Source organism: Amblyomma mixtum, chromosome 4 (assembly GCF_055824585.1).
Source record: "Amblyomma mixtum isolate Tamu chromosome 4, ASM5582458v1, whole genome shotgun sequence".
NCBI classification, from domain to species: domain Eukaryota; kingdom Metazoa; phylum Arthropoda; class Arachnida; order Ixodida; family Ixodidae; genus Amblyomma; species Amblyomma mixtum.
This window is the reverse complement of record NC_143015.1, coordinates 115721181-115743087: the sequence shown is the minus strand read 5'-3', so window position 1 is coordinate 115743087 and position 21907 is coordinate 115721181. Positions and strand designations below refer to the sequence as shown.

At 48.0% G+C, this 21907-nt stretch overlaps 1 protein-coding gene across 2 annotated transcripts in view; it reads right to left on the bottom strand.

The window, feature by feature from the left end:
- LOC149347993 (uncharacterized) overlaps positions 1 to 21907 on the bottom strand; it is a 70037-nt gene that overhangs the window by 16766 nt on the left and 31364 nt on the right. The window contains exons 1-2 of one of the 2 annotated variants that reach the window (XM_089585707.1): positions 7773 to 7837; positions 1846 to 1910 (exon numbers count right to left, since the gene is read on the bottom strand). In XM_089585707.1, coding sequence (XP_089441833.1) covers positions 1846 to 1903 — 58 coding nt within the window. In that variant the 5' untranslated portion in view covers positions 1904 to 1910; positions 7773 to 7837. Of the gene's footprint in view, positions 1 to 1845; positions 1911 to 7772; positions 7838 to 21907 lie in introns of those variants that run through there. The other variant, XM_089585706.1, reaches the window with a different exon arrangement.

Genomic DNA, 21907 nt, shown 5'->3' with positions numbered 1-21907 from the left:
GCTTGGTGAAATAAAGTTTTACATCGAAAACTGATTATAACTCAGTTGCAAAATATGTCAAAGTTTTGACCCTTGTTGGGGGCGCTTGCAAGCGGAAATGGACGAAGAGGTTTGAGGAGGAAACTCGCAAGGAAGACGGAGAGTCGGTACCCTCTCAATATACAGGAGCCTTACTTTCTAGAACTGCCTGGCGTTACGGTTCCACAACGCACGCCATGGTCGGAAAGTGCACATGCTTTAAGATTAGGTGTACACGCACACTTGGTCACGATACGTCCTCATTATCGTGCCCGCTGTTTGTAATTAACCCTTGGCAATGGTGAACCGAAGCGGTGACCTTCTGCTTAAAGAAGCCGGATAATACGTTGCAGTTTTACCGTGTACAGTCTGCGTCACCCTTATGCAGAGCGCTCGAGCGGCTCTATTTCCCGCTTAAAAACGGACACCTTGTCGCAGCTTCTACGATAGAGGCAACACTTGCTCGCAAGTAGAGCCCCATACACTTGCAAGCAATATGATCACGACCACTTTGGTCGGAAACCATTATGATTTTAGTCTTTACTGCGTGGATCACACCGTTCGAGCGCTCTGCACAAGATTGACGTAGTCTGTACATTCACTTCACCAAGCACATAACTGAATAACGCCCCTCTTCTAGGCAGAAGGAATCAAGAGCGTTGAAGTCGTAGCGCCGACGTGTAGGCCTCTTCATGAACCCTAGTTGAAGGCGACTTAGTGTGGGAGCTCAAGGTTACAGCATACACACCACATTGCGACCTCCCGCCGGTCGCATTAAATAATAAGGCGAACGAGCGTGTCCAATAAAGCATCCGGATCAAGTGGCAGGAACGTGAGGAGAAGTCTAAACGCGCTGCTCTTGAGTCGTGTAAACGCTCACGTATTGCAAGAAGCTTTCCCTTCCATACTGTTTCATGAAATCGGAGAATCTCAGCGCTCGTATTGAAAGATCAGTCGTTTTTGCATGCCAGTCATTGAGTACTTCTTTCATCTTCCATTGCTTTGGGCTTATTGTTTGAATAGCCTACATGGGGTAGACATTGTCCTCAGTTTGACCTCTGTGCGCAACAAGGCTGAATACTTTTGCCGTTCAGCGTAAATTCGCAGATTGGTGTGGTGAGGTTCCTGGTGAATTTATGGCACTAAGGCTTTAAGAGGAAGCTATTGTTATTATTATTATTATTAATAATATTACTATTATTATTATGAACCTTTATTTCCCAAGGGCATCCGTGGCGAAAGAGGCAAAATGTGTTGCCATCTACTCAAGATGGGTTCAGATGCCAATTCCCCGAGCGATTAACCCCACATAAGCCGAGCACCAGGAAAGCTAGGGGAAAGCTTGTACCCGTTGTATCACCGGTGGGCACCCGGCGCCACTGGAGGATCGAACTCCGCACCTCCGGCATGTGAGGCGGATGCTAAAAGCACTAGGCATACTCTGTACGCTATTATTGAGTACAGTTCCTAACAGCATACAGAGTATGCTGTATTTAGGAATTCCCGAAAGCTTCTCTATTTTCTTGTGCGTTGTTTATATTTTACCATATCCAATGTTTGTAGCTACTTTTTGTAATTGACTTTAGAAATTACCCTATCGAGGGCCCCGCTACAGATTTTTTACGTAGAAACCCTCGTATCTATATTATGTGCGTGTACTTTCGCTCTCTGTAGCTAATGAAGCCCTGTTTGATTTGAATTTAATTACATGAAGATGTTCTCTTAGCGTTTACTCAGTTTGCAAGGCTCTCGGCTCCTTTCTTGTGTACATGCGCATTCATGTTCATGAGGCTAGAGCGGACATGACAGTGGTGGAACATGACTTACGCGATGCCCAGCCGGCTCCTCCCAGGGCCGAGAGGAACAGCACCGGCCACAGGAACATGGCTGCCCTGCAAAAGAAGAGGCACAGGGGCACGCTGAGTTCACAGCATGTCTCAACTACCGCTCAACAGATGGAGTCACTAGTAATCATCATCATGTGAATAGTAGAAAACTTTGGAGACATCTAGAAGCATAGTTTGGACGAGTTCATGGTCCCGTTTCTAAAACCCTTTTTTTTAAACAGAACCAGAAAAGGAGGCTCTCAGGTCTTTTGCTTATTGTTCTGTTCACGTAAAGGCTTCATGCATATAAAGTGCGGCCAGGAAGGCTGTTTTTTAGAGCGCAGCCCTTTGGCGCCAGTTCCTGCGTTTCGCGGCGTCGCCGTTGTCCCTCGTAACTAGCTCCGCAGCCGGGGCAGCGCGCTGCTCTAGTTGCGCGCGCTCCTGGCGCCATCTCCCGCGACCTACCGATAACTTAATTGCTCTCTTCGCTCCTCCTCCAATGCCACCCCTGTGCGGCGGCAATCAGAGCGCCGGATCGGTGGCAGCGGATCTCGATATGTGCACCGCCCGAGCCGAAACGCATAGCCGCCGCCGTTTGCCACTTTTCTCATGAACACGTGTCCTCGGTTATTGTCCTCACACATCTCTCGCGCACTGATCCCTATATCTCCGAAACAATCGGCGTTATTTCGAAACAGGGCCTATACACCTGCACCGGCGCTATTTGTTGCAGTGGTCTTTGAAGTGAGTGATTGATCTGCTTTCCTTCGGGGTGTAAAGGCATGCTCTCGAAATCGTTTACTGATACATGTGTTCCACTTCACCCAATGTGACCAGGACCGCAGCAGAGTGGAACGTCCCATGCGCGGCGCACTTACTATGTGCGATACGCTTTAAGTGCAACACTTCAGCGACACTTGGCAGAAGCATGATGTTCCAGCACGTAAACTACGCGACATATCCCCTACGCCTATGATAAAGTTTTTCCCCCTACTCCCAAAACTTAACAGCACTTCCGAATTCCTGCGACGCATCGACCAGAAGTGAAATGCGCCCGGTGGTTGTTGCTGTCCCTTTGGTGTTCCAATTACTTTTGGGATTGCCCTACGTGCTTTTCCCAGGCAAGCGTACTCCCTCTTGGCGTACATATGCCGCGTTTTAATGATAATATGAATTGGATTAGATTGGTTTGGATTATGGGTGTTTAACGTCCCAAAGCGACTCAGGCTATGAGGGACGCCGTAGTGAAGGGCTCCGGAAATTTCGACCACCTGGGGTTCTTTAACGTGCACTGACATCGCACACTACACGGACCTCTCGAATTTCGCCTCAATCGGAATAGTCGACCTTTCTCGCTAAAAAACAAAAAAAAAAATTGCGGCGCTTAGGTGTTTAAGGAAAGTTTGTGCATTTCATTTCCCTCATATTTCCTAATTTGCTTTAATGTTCTGTGTTGGATGTTTTCAAAGAGATCAAAACGCTTCATGGCACCGGCGCTGCTTCATGTCCTCCGGAGCTTTCTCCGTGTCTTCGTCGCGTTACTCGACAACCAATATTTTTCCTTTGTGCATTGTTTCGACCATCGTAAAGAGCGATAAAACAAGGTCCAAGGATTGGAGCAAGCAGTAAAACCGTTATCTTTACTCCAAGCCCTAAAGAGCTTCAGCATATCGCGTGTTCCCCCGTGTGCAGTTTGCTGCTAAAATAATTCCCTCTTAAGAATATGAGGTGCAAACGCTCTTAAACTTTGCATGATATGAAAATGATAACCGCTTGTCATAAACAAATGCTTACGTTAGTCCATGGAGTTTGGTCTGTTGAGCCGTACAGTTTTCAAAAAAAAGTGTCGTGCCGAAATTCGCGCTTTTTCGACTGCTTTATTCGACAACAGTGCTCACTTGGCAATTTATTGTTGTGCTTAAAAGAAACAAATCATGTCAGCCTTATCCTTATGTTCACTTACAGAGCACATGTGACAATAGGGGATATTCAAAATTCCGCAAGTGCGCTTTCCCGCATAACAATGTTGTCCCAAACAAGATAGCTGACCATGCGTTTCCAGCTGAAACAAAGCAAGAAAGAGTGGTTTTTGGTTTGATTCTTCCAAAATTCGTTTCTTACATTCTATCCACACCTTTAGCGCCTGTCCTGTAGGCCACGTAGTTCCTTTATAGCGAAGTCGGCCATCTTGTTTGGGGCAACATAGTTATGTGGGAAAGCGCACTTGCGGAATTTTGAATATCCCCTATTCAGGACAGCTACATATCCAGTTAATATGAACGCTTACTTAAGTGGTGCTAAGCAACAAAATGTTTCGTTTTATCCCCTTGTACGCTAATATATTTTTGCTACTAAACTATATCCTCGGGCTATAAGGCATGCCACAGTGGAGAGTATCCAAAACACCCAGCCTCCATGGTGGGCCATTCCTTATGAAATTGGTATGTAGACTGTCTATAGACTTCTTGTAGACTATGCTGCCTTCTTATCGATTTCATTTTGTCATTTAATAGTCTATAGACTGTCTGTTGAAAAAAGTCTGCTGAAGTGTACGGCCATAAGACTATACATTGTCTGTAGTCTGTCTATAGGATTTGTATTGCCTATAGACTAGGCTATAGAATTTGTCTATAGCAAGTATATAGACTTTATAGACAAAAGTGTATGGACAGTCTGTGCAAAGAAATTTTTGTAAGGGCGGAGGTAAGTGAAAGACAATGCGCATGTCCACCTGCCTATCATTTAGCTAACTTAATATTCTTTCTCAACGTGGCAAGGACCGTGGCTAAAAGTTATCGAATACTGCGTCACACCGTGTTCATTCTCCATAAAAATACAGCACAGAAACGTATGGCACAGAAACTGCGTCACGGTACTTGTGGCGCGCCCTACGCAGTGGCTCATGCGGGTCTCCATTTTTATTTGCTTTACGTCGACTTGCTCTGGAAGCCGTCATCTCTGGCTTGATTGAAATGGAGCAATGATCCCTCAGTGTCTCATGGAAGGAGAGCGCTGCTGGAATTTCGCTTCGTGGTCCGGATTTCGCGGGCAAGCGGAGCGGCCTATACGGGAGTGGCGACCGCATTCCAAAACCGCTCGGACATCAGCCAGCGCTCAGACGCGGTGAGCTATCGCCGTTGCGTCCAGCGCTGCTCGGGTTCCTCGCTTGGACGGGCGCCCATTCTCCATAAAAAGGCGTCGAAATTTCAAATATCGTTGACTTCGCTTAACCCACATATTCCGAAACTTCAGGATTAAAAAAAATTAACATATTTTTGTATTAAGCATTTGTAACTAGTGAATTCAGAATCGACCTTTAATAGATGAAAATATTTTCCCAATTTTTTCCCAACACCAACCCCAGTGGGCACTGAAACTGCCTTGGATGTCCCATGGACATCCAAGGCAGTCCAAGCAATCAGCAGATTTGACCCCCTCGACGACATTGACGTTCCGCAAGAAAGTCAAACAAAATTTACGCCACGTAATGAGAAAACGTCTTGTGGACGTCCACAAGACGTCTAAGGAATTTTCAGTGCCCATTATTGACTTTTGAGCCGTCCTAGAATGTGGGTCAGTAGGCAAAATCACTACCTATTACGTGTGGTGACGCTGAAACGTTTGTTATAGACTCTGTTGTCACATTGCTCATAACGCGCAGTAGTTTTCTCATTACATGGCGTAAATCTTGTTTGACTTTCTTGCGGAATGTCAGTGTCGTCGGTGGGGTCAAATCTGCTGACTGCTTCCGGAAAAGAATGGCGGCTCTTTCTGAAAGCACGCTACACACAAAACTGAACGCTCACAACGAAACACTTGCACCGGAAAAGTTTAAAGCGTCTTGAACCTAGCGAGCGCAAGCTTTTATGGAATACACTTTTAGTGGTATTGCGCAAAAAAAAAGGTCTTCTACATGTAGGGCACAAGATATATATGGGTTAAAATGGTAGAAATCATACTTGGTATGTGCGATACATACTGTGAGACGGTTGGTCATACTTATTAATCTGCTAGCCTCATTGTCTATGGTGTGGTTTCAGTGTCTACTACAGCGAGTCCCTCGCTAGCGCTTCAGTCATGCTCAGCTCTACTCGTGATTCGTATTCGATGACCATACAGCCGCCAGCATCAGTATAACTTGTCCCGAAGAGCACAAGTTTTGTATTACGGGTCCGCACCATCGTAGCCCTTCTTACGTCCACGATGCCAAGCTCTATGGGGGGTCCACTCCTTCATAGGCATCTCATTTATATCCAGGATGCCCAGCTATCCGTAGGTCGAGGCCGTCACGGCTTTATGATCTACGTCCAAGGTGTCATCCTGTATGGATTGGTTCATTGCACTGTAGCCCTATAATCTACATCCAGTGTGCCAAGCTTTTTCTATGGGTCCACTCCATCGTAGACTTCTCATTTAAATCCGTCTACTGAACTATATGGATAGGCCGACACCATCGTAGCCTCCATAATGCCAACCACAGAGGGCCTGCTCAATCGTAGTGTTGTCGTTTACATTCCGGCAGCTTGGCATCAAGGAGGGCAAGATACCGAGCAGTCTGCAACATCGTCGCCTCTATACTCACCGACACCGAAGATCCCAACCTACATTTGTAAGCTTTAAATACCAATTCTGATTTATATTACATAGCCTTTGGCTTTGCCCTCCTTTTAAATTTTAATTTGGAAATGCACCAAGAAATGCAGAGCTCAGCGTTCAACGTAACCTTACTGGGGTCGACCAGTCTCTCAGTGAACGTGGCAGCAATTATGGTGTGCTAATCAAGTTTATGCTGAATCGAATAAACCGGAAGAAACCATGATTTTTAGATTGAACGTTTGTACTTGGGTCAAGCATGGTTCCAGAAGATGTCACCACTAGCGCGACTATTTTTTTTTTGTAAGCTTTCTGGTGACGATATGACAGCGATGCTATTACTGCCACTGTGCTACATCCACATCGAACTGAAGCCTTCTGGGGATTTGAGATGTGTTTTCCGCTATGTGGAGCTCATTGCCTGCATCGCTTCTTTAGAACAGTTACTGCAGATCGCTGGCTGTCATTTAATTTTCAGGTCATTGCAAACGTTAGGCAAAAGAGAGTTACAGAGAAGCTATGCCACAAACGTCGAGGTCAGAAAACGAATTGGAATCAAATTCAGTCTTTGGCCGTCTAGAAAGAGGCGTTTCTTTTTTTAGTGAGGTTTGTCCAGCAGGGGCCGTATTCTGTAAACTGTCCATTTTCCGTTGTCCATTTCGCGTACATTCGGCTCTAGCTCCCAGTGGACACTCATATATACCGGCGGCTTTCAAGCGTCCGTGGAAAGCTACTCGCGCATTGGGTAGTTGGCGACCGTACTTCACCATTGGCTGCCGTTGGACGCCATATACAGCCAATAGGGAGGTGCATCGCAGCGCTTTGTCAACCCCACTGGCTGCCATTGGCTGCTATATGCAACCAATAGCGAGGTCTGGTCGCCTACCACCCAAAGGGCGGGTGGCATGCCGTAAACGCTTGAAAACCGCGGGTATATCTGAGTGACCACTGACAGCTAGAGCCGAATGGATGCGAAATGGACAACGACAAATGGAAAGATTACAGAATACGGCCCCTGTTTTAGCATGGTGGTTGCATTCGTCCCTGACTGTCCTCCGAAATACTGGTTTATATTAGGCATCCTCAATACTCCTGTGGGGTAGGGTGCTGCGAATAAGAGTTGGAAGCCGGCGAAAACGAACGAACGAATGATTTAATGAGCGAACAAAGGAAAGGGCAATTGGCGAATGAACAAACGAACAAACAATTAGCAAATGATTGCGCTGCTCGGAAATGTCGTAATGTTCCACAAATGTAGCTGCAGCTCGCGATGCGCTGACCCCAGTTCTTCGGTACTTCTTGGAAAAATTCGAAATCAAAGTTATGAATAGGAACCCTGCGATGGCTCACTCGAAGGCAGACACCTCTCGCAATTGCCGAGTATGACGCTTATTTCTGATATCAGACTCGAGCTTGCAGCGTCCGTAGTGAAGAAGTGGGTCACGAAATAAACCTTGCTTATTTCCTTGCTTATAAACCTTGCTTATAATAGCAAGCGATATTTCACAAAGTTCATGCTGGCCCCCACAGATGGCTGCATAGTCTACGCCAAAAACTATAACTTTTAAGCATGTGCATACTTGATAGGCTTTGCGCTAACAAGACTTTCACAGGAAAAAGGAAGACGACAGAAAAGAAGGGCAACTTTCAACTTTAATGACGACAAAAGAAGCCAGGCGCACTTAAATATCCGCTGAAAACCCGCGCAAAGCCTATCAAATATGAATATGTATCAACTAGCCCGTCAAAAAGCCTTACTTAAATATGTATAACCCGCGAGCTGTGTACTGGGATGTACGGTATGTAGGAGACGGGATTAAGCAGCGCCAAGGGCGGAGTTGGATGATCGAACAACGAACAAAAATACTAGCGCCGATATCTCTTGGTTCTCCTTCGCTTAAATCTCGAACCTTTTTCGTCACATCCTGTTATTTTCGCAAACACAAGTCTGCCAAGGGTAAATACCACGAGTAAAGCAGCGCAGTCTACTTCAGCTGGCAATATATACGTGTTTTTTTGCGAGTGATAATCTCCACCACAAAATTCCATTCGATTTTCGTTGACTCCGAAGAAAGCCTCGCATCTTTTTGGCCTAAGCAGACTGCTGGGCCCTTGGCATCGCGTGAGTGTCACGTATAGGCTGCGGGAGTTGATTAGCATATATAGCGCGCTACACCTCGCCAGGATAATCTCTCCGCGGACGCATCTCGTGACCTCGACTTGTGCAAGCCAAACGCTGGGGATGACGAAAGAAGCGTAGCGGGCGCGAGCTCATCCTCTGAGGCAGGCAGGGGGTCGATCTACAGGTCGGCAAGGTCGACAAGGGTCGACAAAGGTCCTGAGGGCCATCGTCCCTCTCGTTGCATGCAATCATGTCGCTCTGCTATGCTTGACGCATGCTCATTTCTAACGGGCTTAAAATGATATTGCGGATATCTTAGCGAGCTATTTAAAGGAAAATTACGAGGAACTTTAGCGGCTAAAGTGGTGAAAGGCGCAAGCCTGAGTGCTGCATTCTGCTACCCGATTGTTCACTTCACATTCTGTTGGTGCCGCGGTGGCTCAGCGGCTATGGTGCTCGGCTGCTGACCCGAAAGACGCGGGTTCGATCCCGGCCGCGGCGGCTAGAATTTCTTTGGAGGAGAAATTCTAGAGGCCCGTGTACTGTGCGATGTCAGTGCACGTTAAAGAACCCCAGGTGGTCGAAATTTCCGGAGCCCTCCACTACGGCGTCTCTCATAGCCTTAGTCGGTTTGGGACGTTAAACCCCATAAACCAAACCAAACCAAACCATTAATTAACTGCCAATTAATGGCGCTTAATCTTTGCCAGGCATTTAGGAGTGGAACGCGACAGCGTGTTGTAGCGCTGCCAGTGAGTCCACGGAACGCCACCACCCGTTCAGCGCGATGCGTTGCCCTTTGAACGCAACGCTTTTTGAGGAAAGGAAACGGCGCTGTAATTCTCTGTCATCTCGGTGGACACCTGAACCGCACCGTACAGGAAGGGAGGGAGTGGAGTGAAAGAAGAAAGAGAAAGAGGGGCCGTAATGAAGAAAATGAAAATTGTATTTCAGGAAAGGAATTTACGCAGTAACTGTCTCACATATCTCGGTGGACACCAGTCGTAAATTGTATTTGAGGAAAGAAAATTGCGCAGTAACTGTCTCACGTATCTCGGTGGACACCCGTGAAAATTCGCGCGCAGTGACGTCACGACCATTTCGACTAATCTGAAACGCGGCCAAATTTGCTAACACGTCTTGGTCATGACAGTATGAGCCATTAAAGGCTTTCGCCTTAAAATGACAGGGGTAATGTTAAGAGACGGGAAATGGACTGCTTTGGTGAGTGAAGAAACTCCAGTTAACGAGGTCCTAACTAAAACCGAGTGGATGATATGGGCAGGGTATTCGTTGTTGTTGTTGCCTTAGTGGCATGATACCCACGACGGGGGATAGGCCAGGGTTCAGTGAGGAGAGCCCAAAGAAGGTAAATTGGTGCAAAGCTAATGGTTTAACTTTGATGGTAATGCGAAGAAGATGTAACCAATGGTCTCTTGGGGTAAGGAGTGGATTATATGCTCAGGTTAGTCGCCGCGGTAGCTCAGTGGTTATGGCGCTCGGCTGCTGACCCGAAAGGCGCGGGTTCAATCCGGGCTGCGGCGGTCGCATTTCGATTGAGGCAAAATTCTAGAGGCCCGTGTACTGTGCGATGTAAGTGCACGATAAAGAACCCCAGGGGGCCGAAATTTACGAAGCCTTTCACTACGGCGTCCCTTACAGACTGAGTCGCTTTGGGACGTTAAACCCCATAAAACCGAACCATATTTTACGGCAAATGTTAAAGGGGGCGGCAGAAAGTCAGGCGGGCTGATGAGTTCAGGAAGTTTGTGGGAATAAGACGGCCGCAACTGACACAGGACTGCTTAAATTCGAGGGATATGGGCAAGCACTTTGTCCTGCAGTGGGCCCAATTAGGCTGATGATGATGGTTTGGTTTGGTTTATGGGGTTTAACGTCCCAAAGCGACTAAGGCTATGAGAGACGCCGTAGTGGAGGGCTCCGGAAATTTCGACCACCTGGGGTTCTTTAACGTGCACTGACATCGCACAGTACACGGGCTGATGATGAAGCATTCCGGAAGAGCAGTCGTATCCGCGGTCACAGTCAAAATACGCTGCACCCAGACGTGAAAGACGATAGCGACAAGTGATGTAAAAAGTTGGACGAGTGGGTGATTCATTTACTAACGCTGCTGCCTAGTTTACTAAAGATAAGGGCAGTATAGTGAAGGCAACTGACTATGCACCAGTAAGGGCCGCCTCCCAGCATCGCAAACTGGCCTGGACCACCTGATCACTGACGTTGCACTTTCACAATCGCTCGGTGGGTGAACACGACCCTGCTGAGTTCTCATTGGCCAGAAGGTGATCACTTGAGTAATGACGTCATAACACTTTTTGTTAGGTCATCCTGCTACTACTGCTGCGCTATTACTACGACTGTTGCTATACTATTACTAGCACCATCGCTACTACCACTACCAATATTACTACTAGTTTAAGCACTACTACCACTATCATTACTATTACTTGCTTTATTGGTTTGGTTTATTGGTTGCCAAACTTGTGCACTTATCTATACCTGATGGGAGGTCCGCCAGACAGTTTTACTTTGGGACCTCCCACTGAACTATATTTTTTATGAAACTCATTTGTATTTCGTTTTAATAAACCTTCAAACCTTTATAAGGGTTTACCGTCCCAAAGCGACTCAGGCTATGAGGGACGCCGTAGTGGAGGGTTCCGGAAACTTCGACCCCCTGGGGTTCTTCAACGTGCACTGACATCGCACAGAACACGGGCCCTAGAATTTCGCCTCCATCGAAATTCGACCGCCGCGGCCGGGATCGAACCCGCGTCTTTCGGGTCAGCAGCCGAGCACCATAACCGCTGAGCCACCGCGGCGGGGGTTACTATTACTACTGTTACTGTTCCTGCTGCCAGTACTGGCTACTACTATTACAACGACATCGACGACGACACAATATCTGCGAAACCTGCCATATGCAGGTGTCATTGTAATAGCCGGAGCAGCTCACTGAGAGTAAACAAAGCTTTCAGCCATTACACCCAAGTATGAGGAGCGTATGTCAGAGAGGTATGCTATTTGGACGACATTCTGGCTGAAGCCTATCAATAGAAGTTGGTCTCTTTTCGAGTTTCGCCCTTGCCTCTTCTTTTCAATTGCCTGTTGGAAACCACGCCTGAATAACCATCTTTTAGACTCAGAAATTACTGAACACGAGGACCGCGGGTTGCGGCCTCGAGCAGTAAAGCCTCTCTTTATGAAGTAAGACATGATGTTGGGCTAGTCGGTTCGTGGTTAGAGCGAAACAGAGCTGCGCGAAGACGACGGGACAAAAGAAGGCACGAATACACACACACAAAGCGCAGTTTGCTGTGATAGCCTTTATAAGCACCCTGCTTTCGCTAAATAAAGTTACTGCGCTTTGTGTGTGTGTATTCGTGCCTTCTTTTGTCCCGTCGTCTTCGCGCAGTTCTGTTTCCCTCTCTTTATATCAGCGTCTCACTCTCAAGGTACCAGGTTCGATTCCCGACCTGGACAGAGCGGCGCTGCTCTGAATTTCGCAGTTGGCTAACTTCTCCGAGCATACCGAAACGCAGCTGGACCTGCGCAGGGGTCCTCACGGAGGGGGAGGAGCGCATTGAATCCCCGTGTCCCACATATATAGACAGGACGGCCGCCGCGGCGGGTCAATCGCCGGCGCTGCCACCACCGATGGGTCGACGACCGACAACCTAGATTGGCCGCCGTCTCCCCCTCTTCACCCGCTTACGATCGGAGTGCGTGGCGGAGGCGACCAGCTTTCCGCAGGGCCACGTGCCCGGGGGGGGGGGGGGGGGGGGGGGGCTACTAATGCAGGGAGCGAGAAAGTGGCCGATAAGCGCCCGACGCGTTATTTTTTGCGCAACGAAAGCGACGACGCCTTTAATTGCCCCGGAGATAAGACCACGCCCGCGCTGTGAATATCAAACGAGAGAGTGTGCCCTCGAAAATGAACGCTTGAGGGGAGAAGTAGCAAGCAGAGAGGTTTGGACAAGGTGAAGGTGGTCGGTAGAAGTAGAAGTGGGAGAGACTTTAAGCGGTTGTCCTCGGGGCAGCGTATCGTAATTGGGTGCTTTTTATTTCGTTTGTTTGATTTTGGGGGGAGACCACTGAAAGCCACTGCAAATGCGCAAAAAAAAAAAAAAATAGGCAGAGACACTTAAGAACGCTTGCGTGGGAGAATGTGAAAACATTATTGTCCCTGGGTGAACTGACACCCACACATACACACACCATCCCCACGCCCACACCCGCGTATGACGTCAACCGGAACCCACGACGAACGGTTACATCACAATTTTGATGAGAAAATTGGTTCATGACGAAAGGAAATTTAACAATGACTGTTTCACATTTCGGTGGACACCTCAACCACGCCTTAAGGGAAGATGTAAGCAGTGTGGGAATGCATACAGCTGAAGGTACAGACTTTCAGTCGTGGCTGCCTCTTACAATGACGTATGCGCGATCACCAGCGAACAGCCACCATTTACATGTGCTTCGAAGCCCGAGCTCTTCAAAATGATTGACTGGTGCATGAATTCCTTTCAAGGTGGCAGAACTAGTCTGCAAACAATGGTGATCCACGTGCTATCATCTTAAAATTGCCCGAAAATAATCGCCATGTCCTCTGGCGTCTTCACTGCAGCCGCATGTTGCGCCGCTTAAAAAAAAAAAAAAATTGGGACGCTGCGTCATCAGCGTCCCAAATCTCCTGAAGGTAAGAAGATTTTTGGTCCTGCTCCCTCCGATGCGTAGGACTTCCATGAGTCCTACAGGAGCGCGACAATAGTGCTTTGAAGCAAACCCCCTGGGCTCTAAACTTTTGACAACGGCTGTACATAGGTCATCGGTTCGAACCCCTGTAGAAAGCTAGCCTCCAACTTGACTAGCAGACGTAAGCTATATGCAACGAGAAATCATATGATACCACCCGAAACCCTGTACGACGAACGGTTGCGTCACAAGTGTGGTACGAGTGTAGACGGGAAAACTGGCTCCACATTGAGGTCGGCCAGCTGGGAGTATATATAGAAGAGTGACATGTATATGATTATCTGAAATGGCGGTTCTCGGCTTGCAGTGTGCGTCCTGCGGCCTCTTGATGACGTCACCCTTTTTGCTTGACATCGCTGGGATTTTCTGTATTATATGCGAGTACACTAACACACGCCGCTGTCTTTTCTCGTAATTGGACTAGTGACGCTTTCCTATTAATTAACAAAACAATCGGAATGAAGTCTGTGTGGTTTCGTGAGCAAGAAGTTGTGGGTAAAATGAAAATTTCTGCAGGGGAATAGTGTTGAGCAGGATAGAGCAATTTTTAGGTCTGTATGCACCGCATTAACGTCCTTTCCAGGTCAGGGAAAAAGCGTGTCATATGTGAAATTTGGGAAGAAAACATTGCTGCAGGGCATTCTGTCAATGCAAGCAGTATGCTTATAAAATATATTGCATTTATTTCACAAATTAGGGCGGCATTAAAAGGCAGAGATTAAAAATACTTTACCAAATCCTTCACGGAGAAATTAACATCAATAAAGAAAAATATCTGCAGCCTCCAGGTAGACTAAGCTCCCGCCTTAACCACCACAAAGCAATTCGGCCATACTTGACACGAACTAACGTCTTTCGCTGCTCATTCTTTCCGGATGCTATTGAGCACTGGAATAAACTGCCCGCTCACGTTGCTGAGTCTACAGGTGTAGCGGCATTCTTGAATGCACTTGGGGATTCCGTCTAGGCATGGGATTCTTGTAGATGGGCGCGTAACTGATTGTCCAATATTGCTTTTTGTATAGCAGGTGGTTCTACAGTGGTGTGAACTGTATTGCGTTTCAATGCTCTCTTGTATTGTATGCTCAAAGAAGCTTGTTCATTCATGGTTATATGTGCATTTCTTTGTCTCTTCACTTTCCCTCCCTGTAATGACCCTCAAATGAGGGTTGACAGTATTCATAAATAAATAAATAAAAATAAATAAATACCGGCTGTCCATTTTAGAGTCCAACAAAAGTCGCACAGTTTGGAATACAGGTATTTCATTTTTATCTTGTGTAAGCAGGCAAGGGGAGCAAAATTTAAACTGCCTTTTTCAAAAGTAAAAACACTCTGTTGGGAAATATTTCCCTTTAAAAACTGCTTGTTTATGCCTATATCGGTCAGGGCGACCAGATCATGCAATGAAATCATCGTCGCCAAGTGTAACGGAGAGGTGTTCTCATGCTGTTTTTGCGGAGCTAATACACTGTAACGCAGTTTCTCTAAATTTCAGCCCGGTTATAATGGCGGGCGGACAAGTTTGCCTGCAAATTTTCGCACACGCTTTTTAAAAATGCATCGTCTTCTATTTTTTCTTGAGTATATTTCCGTCGTCAGTACCCCATCACCCTACTTCAGCCATCTCCATATGCACTCGAGTGCCCTCGCATCTTATTGTACAACCACGACAGGTATCTTTGTTTACCTCATACCTGATTGACGTTCTCGTGTGTTATCTTATGCAACATACAATTGATAATTATTTTTCTTAGATAGAAGTCACGAGTTTTTCCGCAGGAATTCAAGACTAGGTGGTAGGGGAGTGATTGAATGCTGACATCTGGGACAGGTAAAAGAGCTTGCTGGCGTAAAAACGGCGAGCTTTAACCTTGTGCGCGTATTACCTATATACAGCTCTTTATGCTGCATGGCGCAGCTATGACCTCAGAACAGGCCTCATGCGTTCAATTGTCTTAGCTCGTGGGGTACCCCGCGCGCTTGTTGACACAAGGAAACTATAAATAAATCGAATTTTGTGAAAGCGGTATATAGAATGTTTTGATAGTCCTTGTATAATGCTGACCACTTTTAGCTGCCTGCGATGTGCGGTCCTATTGGGAGCTGGAGGCCAGCAAACGTGGCTTCAGTTGCCCTTGTTTGCTGGTTACTACTGCTAGTTATCTTCTGGTTTTGCTACAGCTGGCCTCTGACCAGCGGCAGGTAGTCGCCGCTCATCGACTGAGGCGACAGGAAGGGTCAACTACGTACGAACGTGTAGCTCATAGACGTTGTCCTCCAGGTGAAAGGCCGGACGGTGGTGACGTTCGCGGCCTTTCCCCCCTCATCCTTTTACGTCACGCAGATGATCCGGAGTAGGCGGTCGCCTGCCACACTGCGTCAGCGGAAGCAGCTGTCGTGCGGGCAAGCTCTTTGGCTTTCTTTTGGCAAGGACAAACCTGACTGTGGCTGACACCCCGCTAGAAAGGAAACCGACGGTGGATCCAGGTGTTCTGTGTTAGCAGGGTCATCCTTTGGACTTAAGGGACGAGACGCAGCCTGTTAGTCACCTAAAGTGGCAGCTATATGCCTTTCGCCTGCAGTGTAATGTTAGTGGGGCGATCTCCACCTAGTACAGCCTGTAAGTCAGACGGATTTCAGACCATAGGCCACGAGGTCGCTCCTTCAGCCATTCGGATCATCGGTCAACCACGCAAGGATAACTAGCGCCAACGAAACTAGTGAATGGGGAAATATTAGGACATTCGGGAAGATGACAGCTCAGTACACCTCAGTGGCGATAAGAGGTAGTCAGGTCTCATCGCTACATTGTCGACATGTGAGAGTCCTTCGCTTACAGCCGGTCGATAGGCATCTCGTAACTAAAAAAAATTGGCAATGGCTTAGCTCTGCTATGTAGCTGGGGTGAGGGCGAGGTGTCCACATCTAGGTGGACACCTGAACCAGAGGGAAGGCGCATAACTGCCCTCTTGGAACAGTGGACACCTCAACCGTGCTTTAAGCTAAGTGGCGGTAGTGACAGGTGTGCGCTGCATGCGTCGGCATTGACAACGTTGTGGCAGAAACGCGGCGCTGAAGCCATAGGCCGTCGGGGTTCGTTGATGATGATGAAAACCTTATTTGAAAAAATTATCTGCCTCTCCCGTAACCGAGAGTAGAGTAAGCATGAAATGTTTACGGGCCTAATGTCATCTCGGTGGACACCCGAACCGCACCGTACAGGAAGGGAGGAACGCCACCACCCGTTCAGCGCGATGCCTTGCCATTTGAACGCAAGGTTTTTTGAGGAAAGGAAATGGCGCAGTAATTCTCTGCCATCTCGGTGGACACCCGAACCGCGCCGTAATGGAAGGGAGGAACGCCACCACCCGTTCGGCGCGATGCCTTGCCCTTTGAACGCAGCGCTTCTCCCCCGGATCACGTATGACAACGAAGTGTAACGTGGCATTTATGTGCTTTTTGCACGCGTTATTAGAAATCGGAAATTATAATTCCGTGCATTATCAAACCCACAGCTCCACTGATATCTTGATAAACATTGAGAAGGCACTGGCAGCAGTTATTTTTTGTCTCGTTTGGAGACCAACCGGCGCTTGCATGCCGGTCGCGTAGGAGGGCTTAGAGAGTCTCGTTAAATCTCGTTAAGTCTCGTACGGTGCCCGGATGTTCTCGTTTCAGAGCCCGGATGACTGGAATTCAGTGCCCGGATGAGTGGATTTCAGTGCCCGGATGAGTGGATTTCAGTGCCCGGATAACTGGAATTCAGTGCCCGGATGACTGGAATTCAGTGCCCGGATGAGTGGATTTCAGTGCCCGGATAACTGGAATTCAGTGCCCGGATAACTGGAATTCAGTGCCCGGATTAGTGGATTTCAGTGCCCGGATGAGTGGATTTCAGTGCCCGGATGAGTGGATCTCGGTCTCGGCGTGACGTCACCACACTGCCGACAACGGGAGCTAAAAGCATTTCATGCTTAAAAATCTCTGCCTCTCCCGTAACCGAGAGTAAGCATGAAATGTTTACGGGCCTAATGTCATCTCGGTGGACACCCGAACCGCACCGTACAGGAAGGGAGGAACGCCACCACCCGTTCAGCGCGATGCCTTGCCATTTGAACGCAAGGTTTTTTGAGGAAAGGAAATGTCGCAGTAATTCTCTGTCATCTCGGTGGACACCCGAACCGCACCGTAATGGAAGGGAGGAACGCCACCACCCGTTCGGCGCGATGCCTTGCCCTTTGAACGCAGCGCTTCTCCCCCGGGCCGCTGTGCGCCTGCGCGGCTTTGCTTCGATGCGTGAAGCCCCTAAGAGATCACGTGTGAAAACGAAGTGTATCGTGGCATTTATGTGCTTTTTTCACGCGTTATTAGAAATCGGAATATCAAACGCACAGCGACTGATATCTTGATAAACATTGAGAAGGCACTGGCAGCAGTTATTTTTTGTGACTCCTTTGGAGACCAACCGGCGCTTGCATGCCGGTCGCGTAGGAGGGCTTACAGAGTCTCGTTAAATCTCGTTAAGTCTCGTACGGTGCCCGGATGTTCTCGTTTCAGAGCCCGGATGACTGGATTTCAGTGCCCGGATGAGTAGATTTCAATGCCCGGATGAGTGGATTTCAATGCCCGGATGAGTGGATTTCAATGCCCGGATGAGTGGATTTCGGTGCCCGGATGATGGCTCTCGGTCTCGGCGTGACGTCACCACACTGCCGACAACGGGGGCTAAAAGCATTTCATGCTTAAAAAAAAAGCAAATTCTTTACCTTCCTCGTTGTGCTTTTTCCGCAGCAGCCCCCGCGGGCAGAGTGGGAGCGCATGGGTCCGTTGTTTACAGCCCGTGGGCAAACCCACGAATGGCGAAGCCCGTGTATGCGCCTGAACAACTTCGTGGCCGCGTAATGGACTCGTGCAGGTAGCCTTCCCATTGACAATGCTCGCACGGAGGAAGCGGATCATCATCGTCGGTCGCCGCAGAGCTATACGCACGACGCCCCCGCCTCGAGGAAGATTCGACGCCGCCCGCGGCACATCCTACGGACGCCCGCGGATGCGTTGTCCAAGTCTCCGAGAGGCGCCTGGCGCTGACGCCTCGTTTTCCTGCTACTTGCGATTAACGCTGTCGGAACGATCATGGGAAGCCAGACATTTGGGTGCGCAATTTAGACTAAGTCTGGAACGGGTTTCCCTGACGTGTATTTTGTAAAAGCACAGGAACATTCTTTTGCGTAACAGAATGCAAAAAAAAGTCACCCCCCCCCCCCCCCCCCCCTTCACTGGAATTCAGAGAAGAAAAGTATGGGCTCAACTGAAAAGCCCGTTAATAAAAGAAGGAAAGAACGGCAGTTCTTTAGTTATATCCCTTTGGTGTCTCTCTTTCTTCCCTTCCCTCAGGGAGGTGTCGACCTAGAAGTGAGACATTTACACCGCGCCTTTCATTCCCTGATAATATATCACGTATTTGCGATTAGGCATTGCCTCCCTTTCATCCATAAGGCTGAAATGCAACGAGTGCTGAGGCGATGTATTCAAGTAATCGTTAATTATAGTTAGCCTCAAAGGCTTAGAACGCGGCATATTTATTGGCTGTTGTCCGCATATGGTAAACTGTAACATTACGCTAGTATACTGTTACGTAGCTTTATGGTTACAAGCTTATATTCAATATTTCAGGAGCTGCCGGCAGTCTTCCTTCGACATTCCGTAACGTGACGAGTGTATCGATCACTTCATGCAGAGACGCGACACATCAGTAGCTAGGCCAGAAAAGACGCCCGGTCCTTTCTTGCGCATAGATTTATAGCTGCGGCTGCAGCGAGGGAAAGGGAAAGGAAGAAGGGGCGTTGACATGTTATCAGGCCGCTTGCTTGATAGCCACATCTGATACAACGAGTAGCAGTGATCCTCAGCATGATCGCAAACATTCTTGTTGCGGAAAAGTGAACAATGAGATTCGAAACCGGATGAGGCAGTATACGTAGGCATATTACGTTACGTAGTCTTATCTATGCGATGAGGAGTACTGGACGTTGCCCAAGACTTAGGTAAGAAAAGCGTTGCCTTCTATTTACGATACGCCTGCTGCGAGACGGTATTCAACACGGTTCCACCGAAGCTCCCAAGGCGATCGGTACGCCCCAGAGTAAGGCCTCAGCAGAAATGATGGAGTGAGGAAGGCGTAATCTGATTGGCCTCGTTCAGTGCCGCACCATCGGGCTGCCGGAAGACAATGTCACTTGCCATAGAGAGGTGCTTTACTTGACACAGGAGACCGCAGCTATTCAATCATCATCATCATCATCAACCTGACTGCGCCCACTGTTCAATCACAGCAGTCCCGAAAACTCCATTCGAATGTCCGACCCCACATACTGTTCAGGTTTTGGCCGGTCGTGCACGTTCCGTCTGGCGCATTGTTCAAGTCAAGAAAGTAGACCCCTCTTCAAATTCTTTTGCCCAGTTCCTGCGTTTGTCAAGTGTGCAGGCAGTTCTACTTTTCCGAAGACGGAGTGGCCACGGTACTTCAATCCTCAAGTTATTTAGATGCAGTAAAGCGATGCTAAACAGAGTATAGTAGTCGGTTTACTCTCTTTGCGGCGCATCCAGTTTTTAAGTGCGAACGAGAACAAAAAATTGAGCGGTGACAGGTGCACGTCTCATCAGGCCTAGCACCTGCCACTTTGGGTCCGCAGCGTGTGTCGCGTAAATTAGTAGATGCCAACTTGAGTGCGAATGCCTACAAACGTATAAACGGAGCACGCTACGGCCTTCTAATCATATTTGCTCGTTTCCTATGGAAAATTAGGCGACATTGTTCGTGCGGACCGGCAGTGAATAGGGGCATTGTTTGTCGCAGACACACAATGCATCTCTTATGCGCCACTAAACCCAACACAACACAATGCATCTCGACTGCGGCTGAGACAGAGGCGATTGCGCTTAAAAGAAAATACTGTCTTATTACTTTTTTCCGCACCCGTACGTCTCCACCGTGCTAAAATTTTCTGTTTACTTGTAACTGACGGAATACTTCTCATATAAGAGTCGGACGGTTATTGTTTCCTTTTTGTTAACAGCCTTTTTCCCCTGGAATGACCCCCCCCCCTTTTTTTTAAAGCTCGATGCAATAATAACAATTTGGTCGCTAAGCGTGAGCTTTGGGGCTTGCAAAATTTTTTGTTATGTCCAACATTCCCGGATAAAAGTACTGAAAATTGAAAAATTGTAAGTTACTGTTATGCAAATATTGAAGGTAATTAATGGTTCATTCTTCTGATGTGTAACGAAATCTTTCTTTGAAACTGTTTCAATCGATCGCATCGAACAGTTAAGACTGGCATAGGAAACCAATGGGGAACGCTTTTGACGGTAGCAAAAACGTTAATAGAAAAAAAAAAACAAGTCTGCCGTCGTGTGATCTACGGATGTACTGATTGTCATAGTGAAATCTTGCATTGTATGAAAAAAAAATGCCTTTGCCTAAAGGCCGGAATACATGGAGCGTTTTTACCGCGGCGAGTCGTCGATTTTCGCCCGACGGCGCAGATTTGACGCCCGGCGTCGAGAAAAACGCCCGCCGCCGCCGATCAGGACCGGCTAGATTTTGACGCGCGGCGTATGGTGAGACCGGAAGCGGCGGCTGAAGCGAGCCAATAGCAGCGCAGAAAGCCCGCTCTTCCGGTCCTCTGCCTGCCGCCGCCAACATGGCCGCCATGGCCGTCGAGCTACGCCGTCTTTTTGGCACGCAAATGTTTTTTTCGTGAAAATAAACGCTTCGTCAGACTTTAAATGTCGCTTTTTTTAGAGAACACGGCCAAATCTTGGATCGGAATGCCTGCGCTCTCTCCCTGAAGCGAATGTGTCGAAGAAAACCGCAGCCACTGGTGTCCGCGGCTGAGCGGGCGTCGAAAGGTACGAGACGGAATGCATTCGAGCACGCAAATCTTTATAGATACTTAAGCGCGCGTGCTCAATTTTGTAGTACAGTGATGTCGAAGTGAAACTTTCCTGATTTTAACAGAATGGTCGGCGTCGCTGTTCTCACAGACCTCTTTGCACAGTTGGTGTTTGCTACTTGTTGATCACATTTGCTTTCGCGTCGAGGGATGCGCGGCGGCGCGCCGCCGCTTCAACGCTCCATGTATTTCCAGCCGGGCGTCGCGTCGCCGCGTCGTTTTCTGCCGCGCGAATGTCGTCGAAAAAAACGTCCCATGTATCCCGGCCTTAAGAAATGCTTTGTCCAGAATTGTTTGGTATGGGTAATACGTCATTCACGAGCAAGCGAATATATCGTGGACCTCTAGAAGAGCGTTTTAGATTTGCGGATCAAATAAAACCTCTTTCGTAAATCCCAGCGTCTCCGTTTTAATCTGCGTTCTTACTTTGTAAACCTTCAGTATCACTAATACCTATCGAGGCATTCTACCATGTAGAGCATAAGGCAGGTTCGGGTCAAGTGAAGCGAGTTTGCCGAATCCCTTCCTTCACTGCTGCCGACCACGCCGTGCTCTGATTGTACCAAAACTTTTCGACTCTGGAACAGGCACCACTATGAGATTCA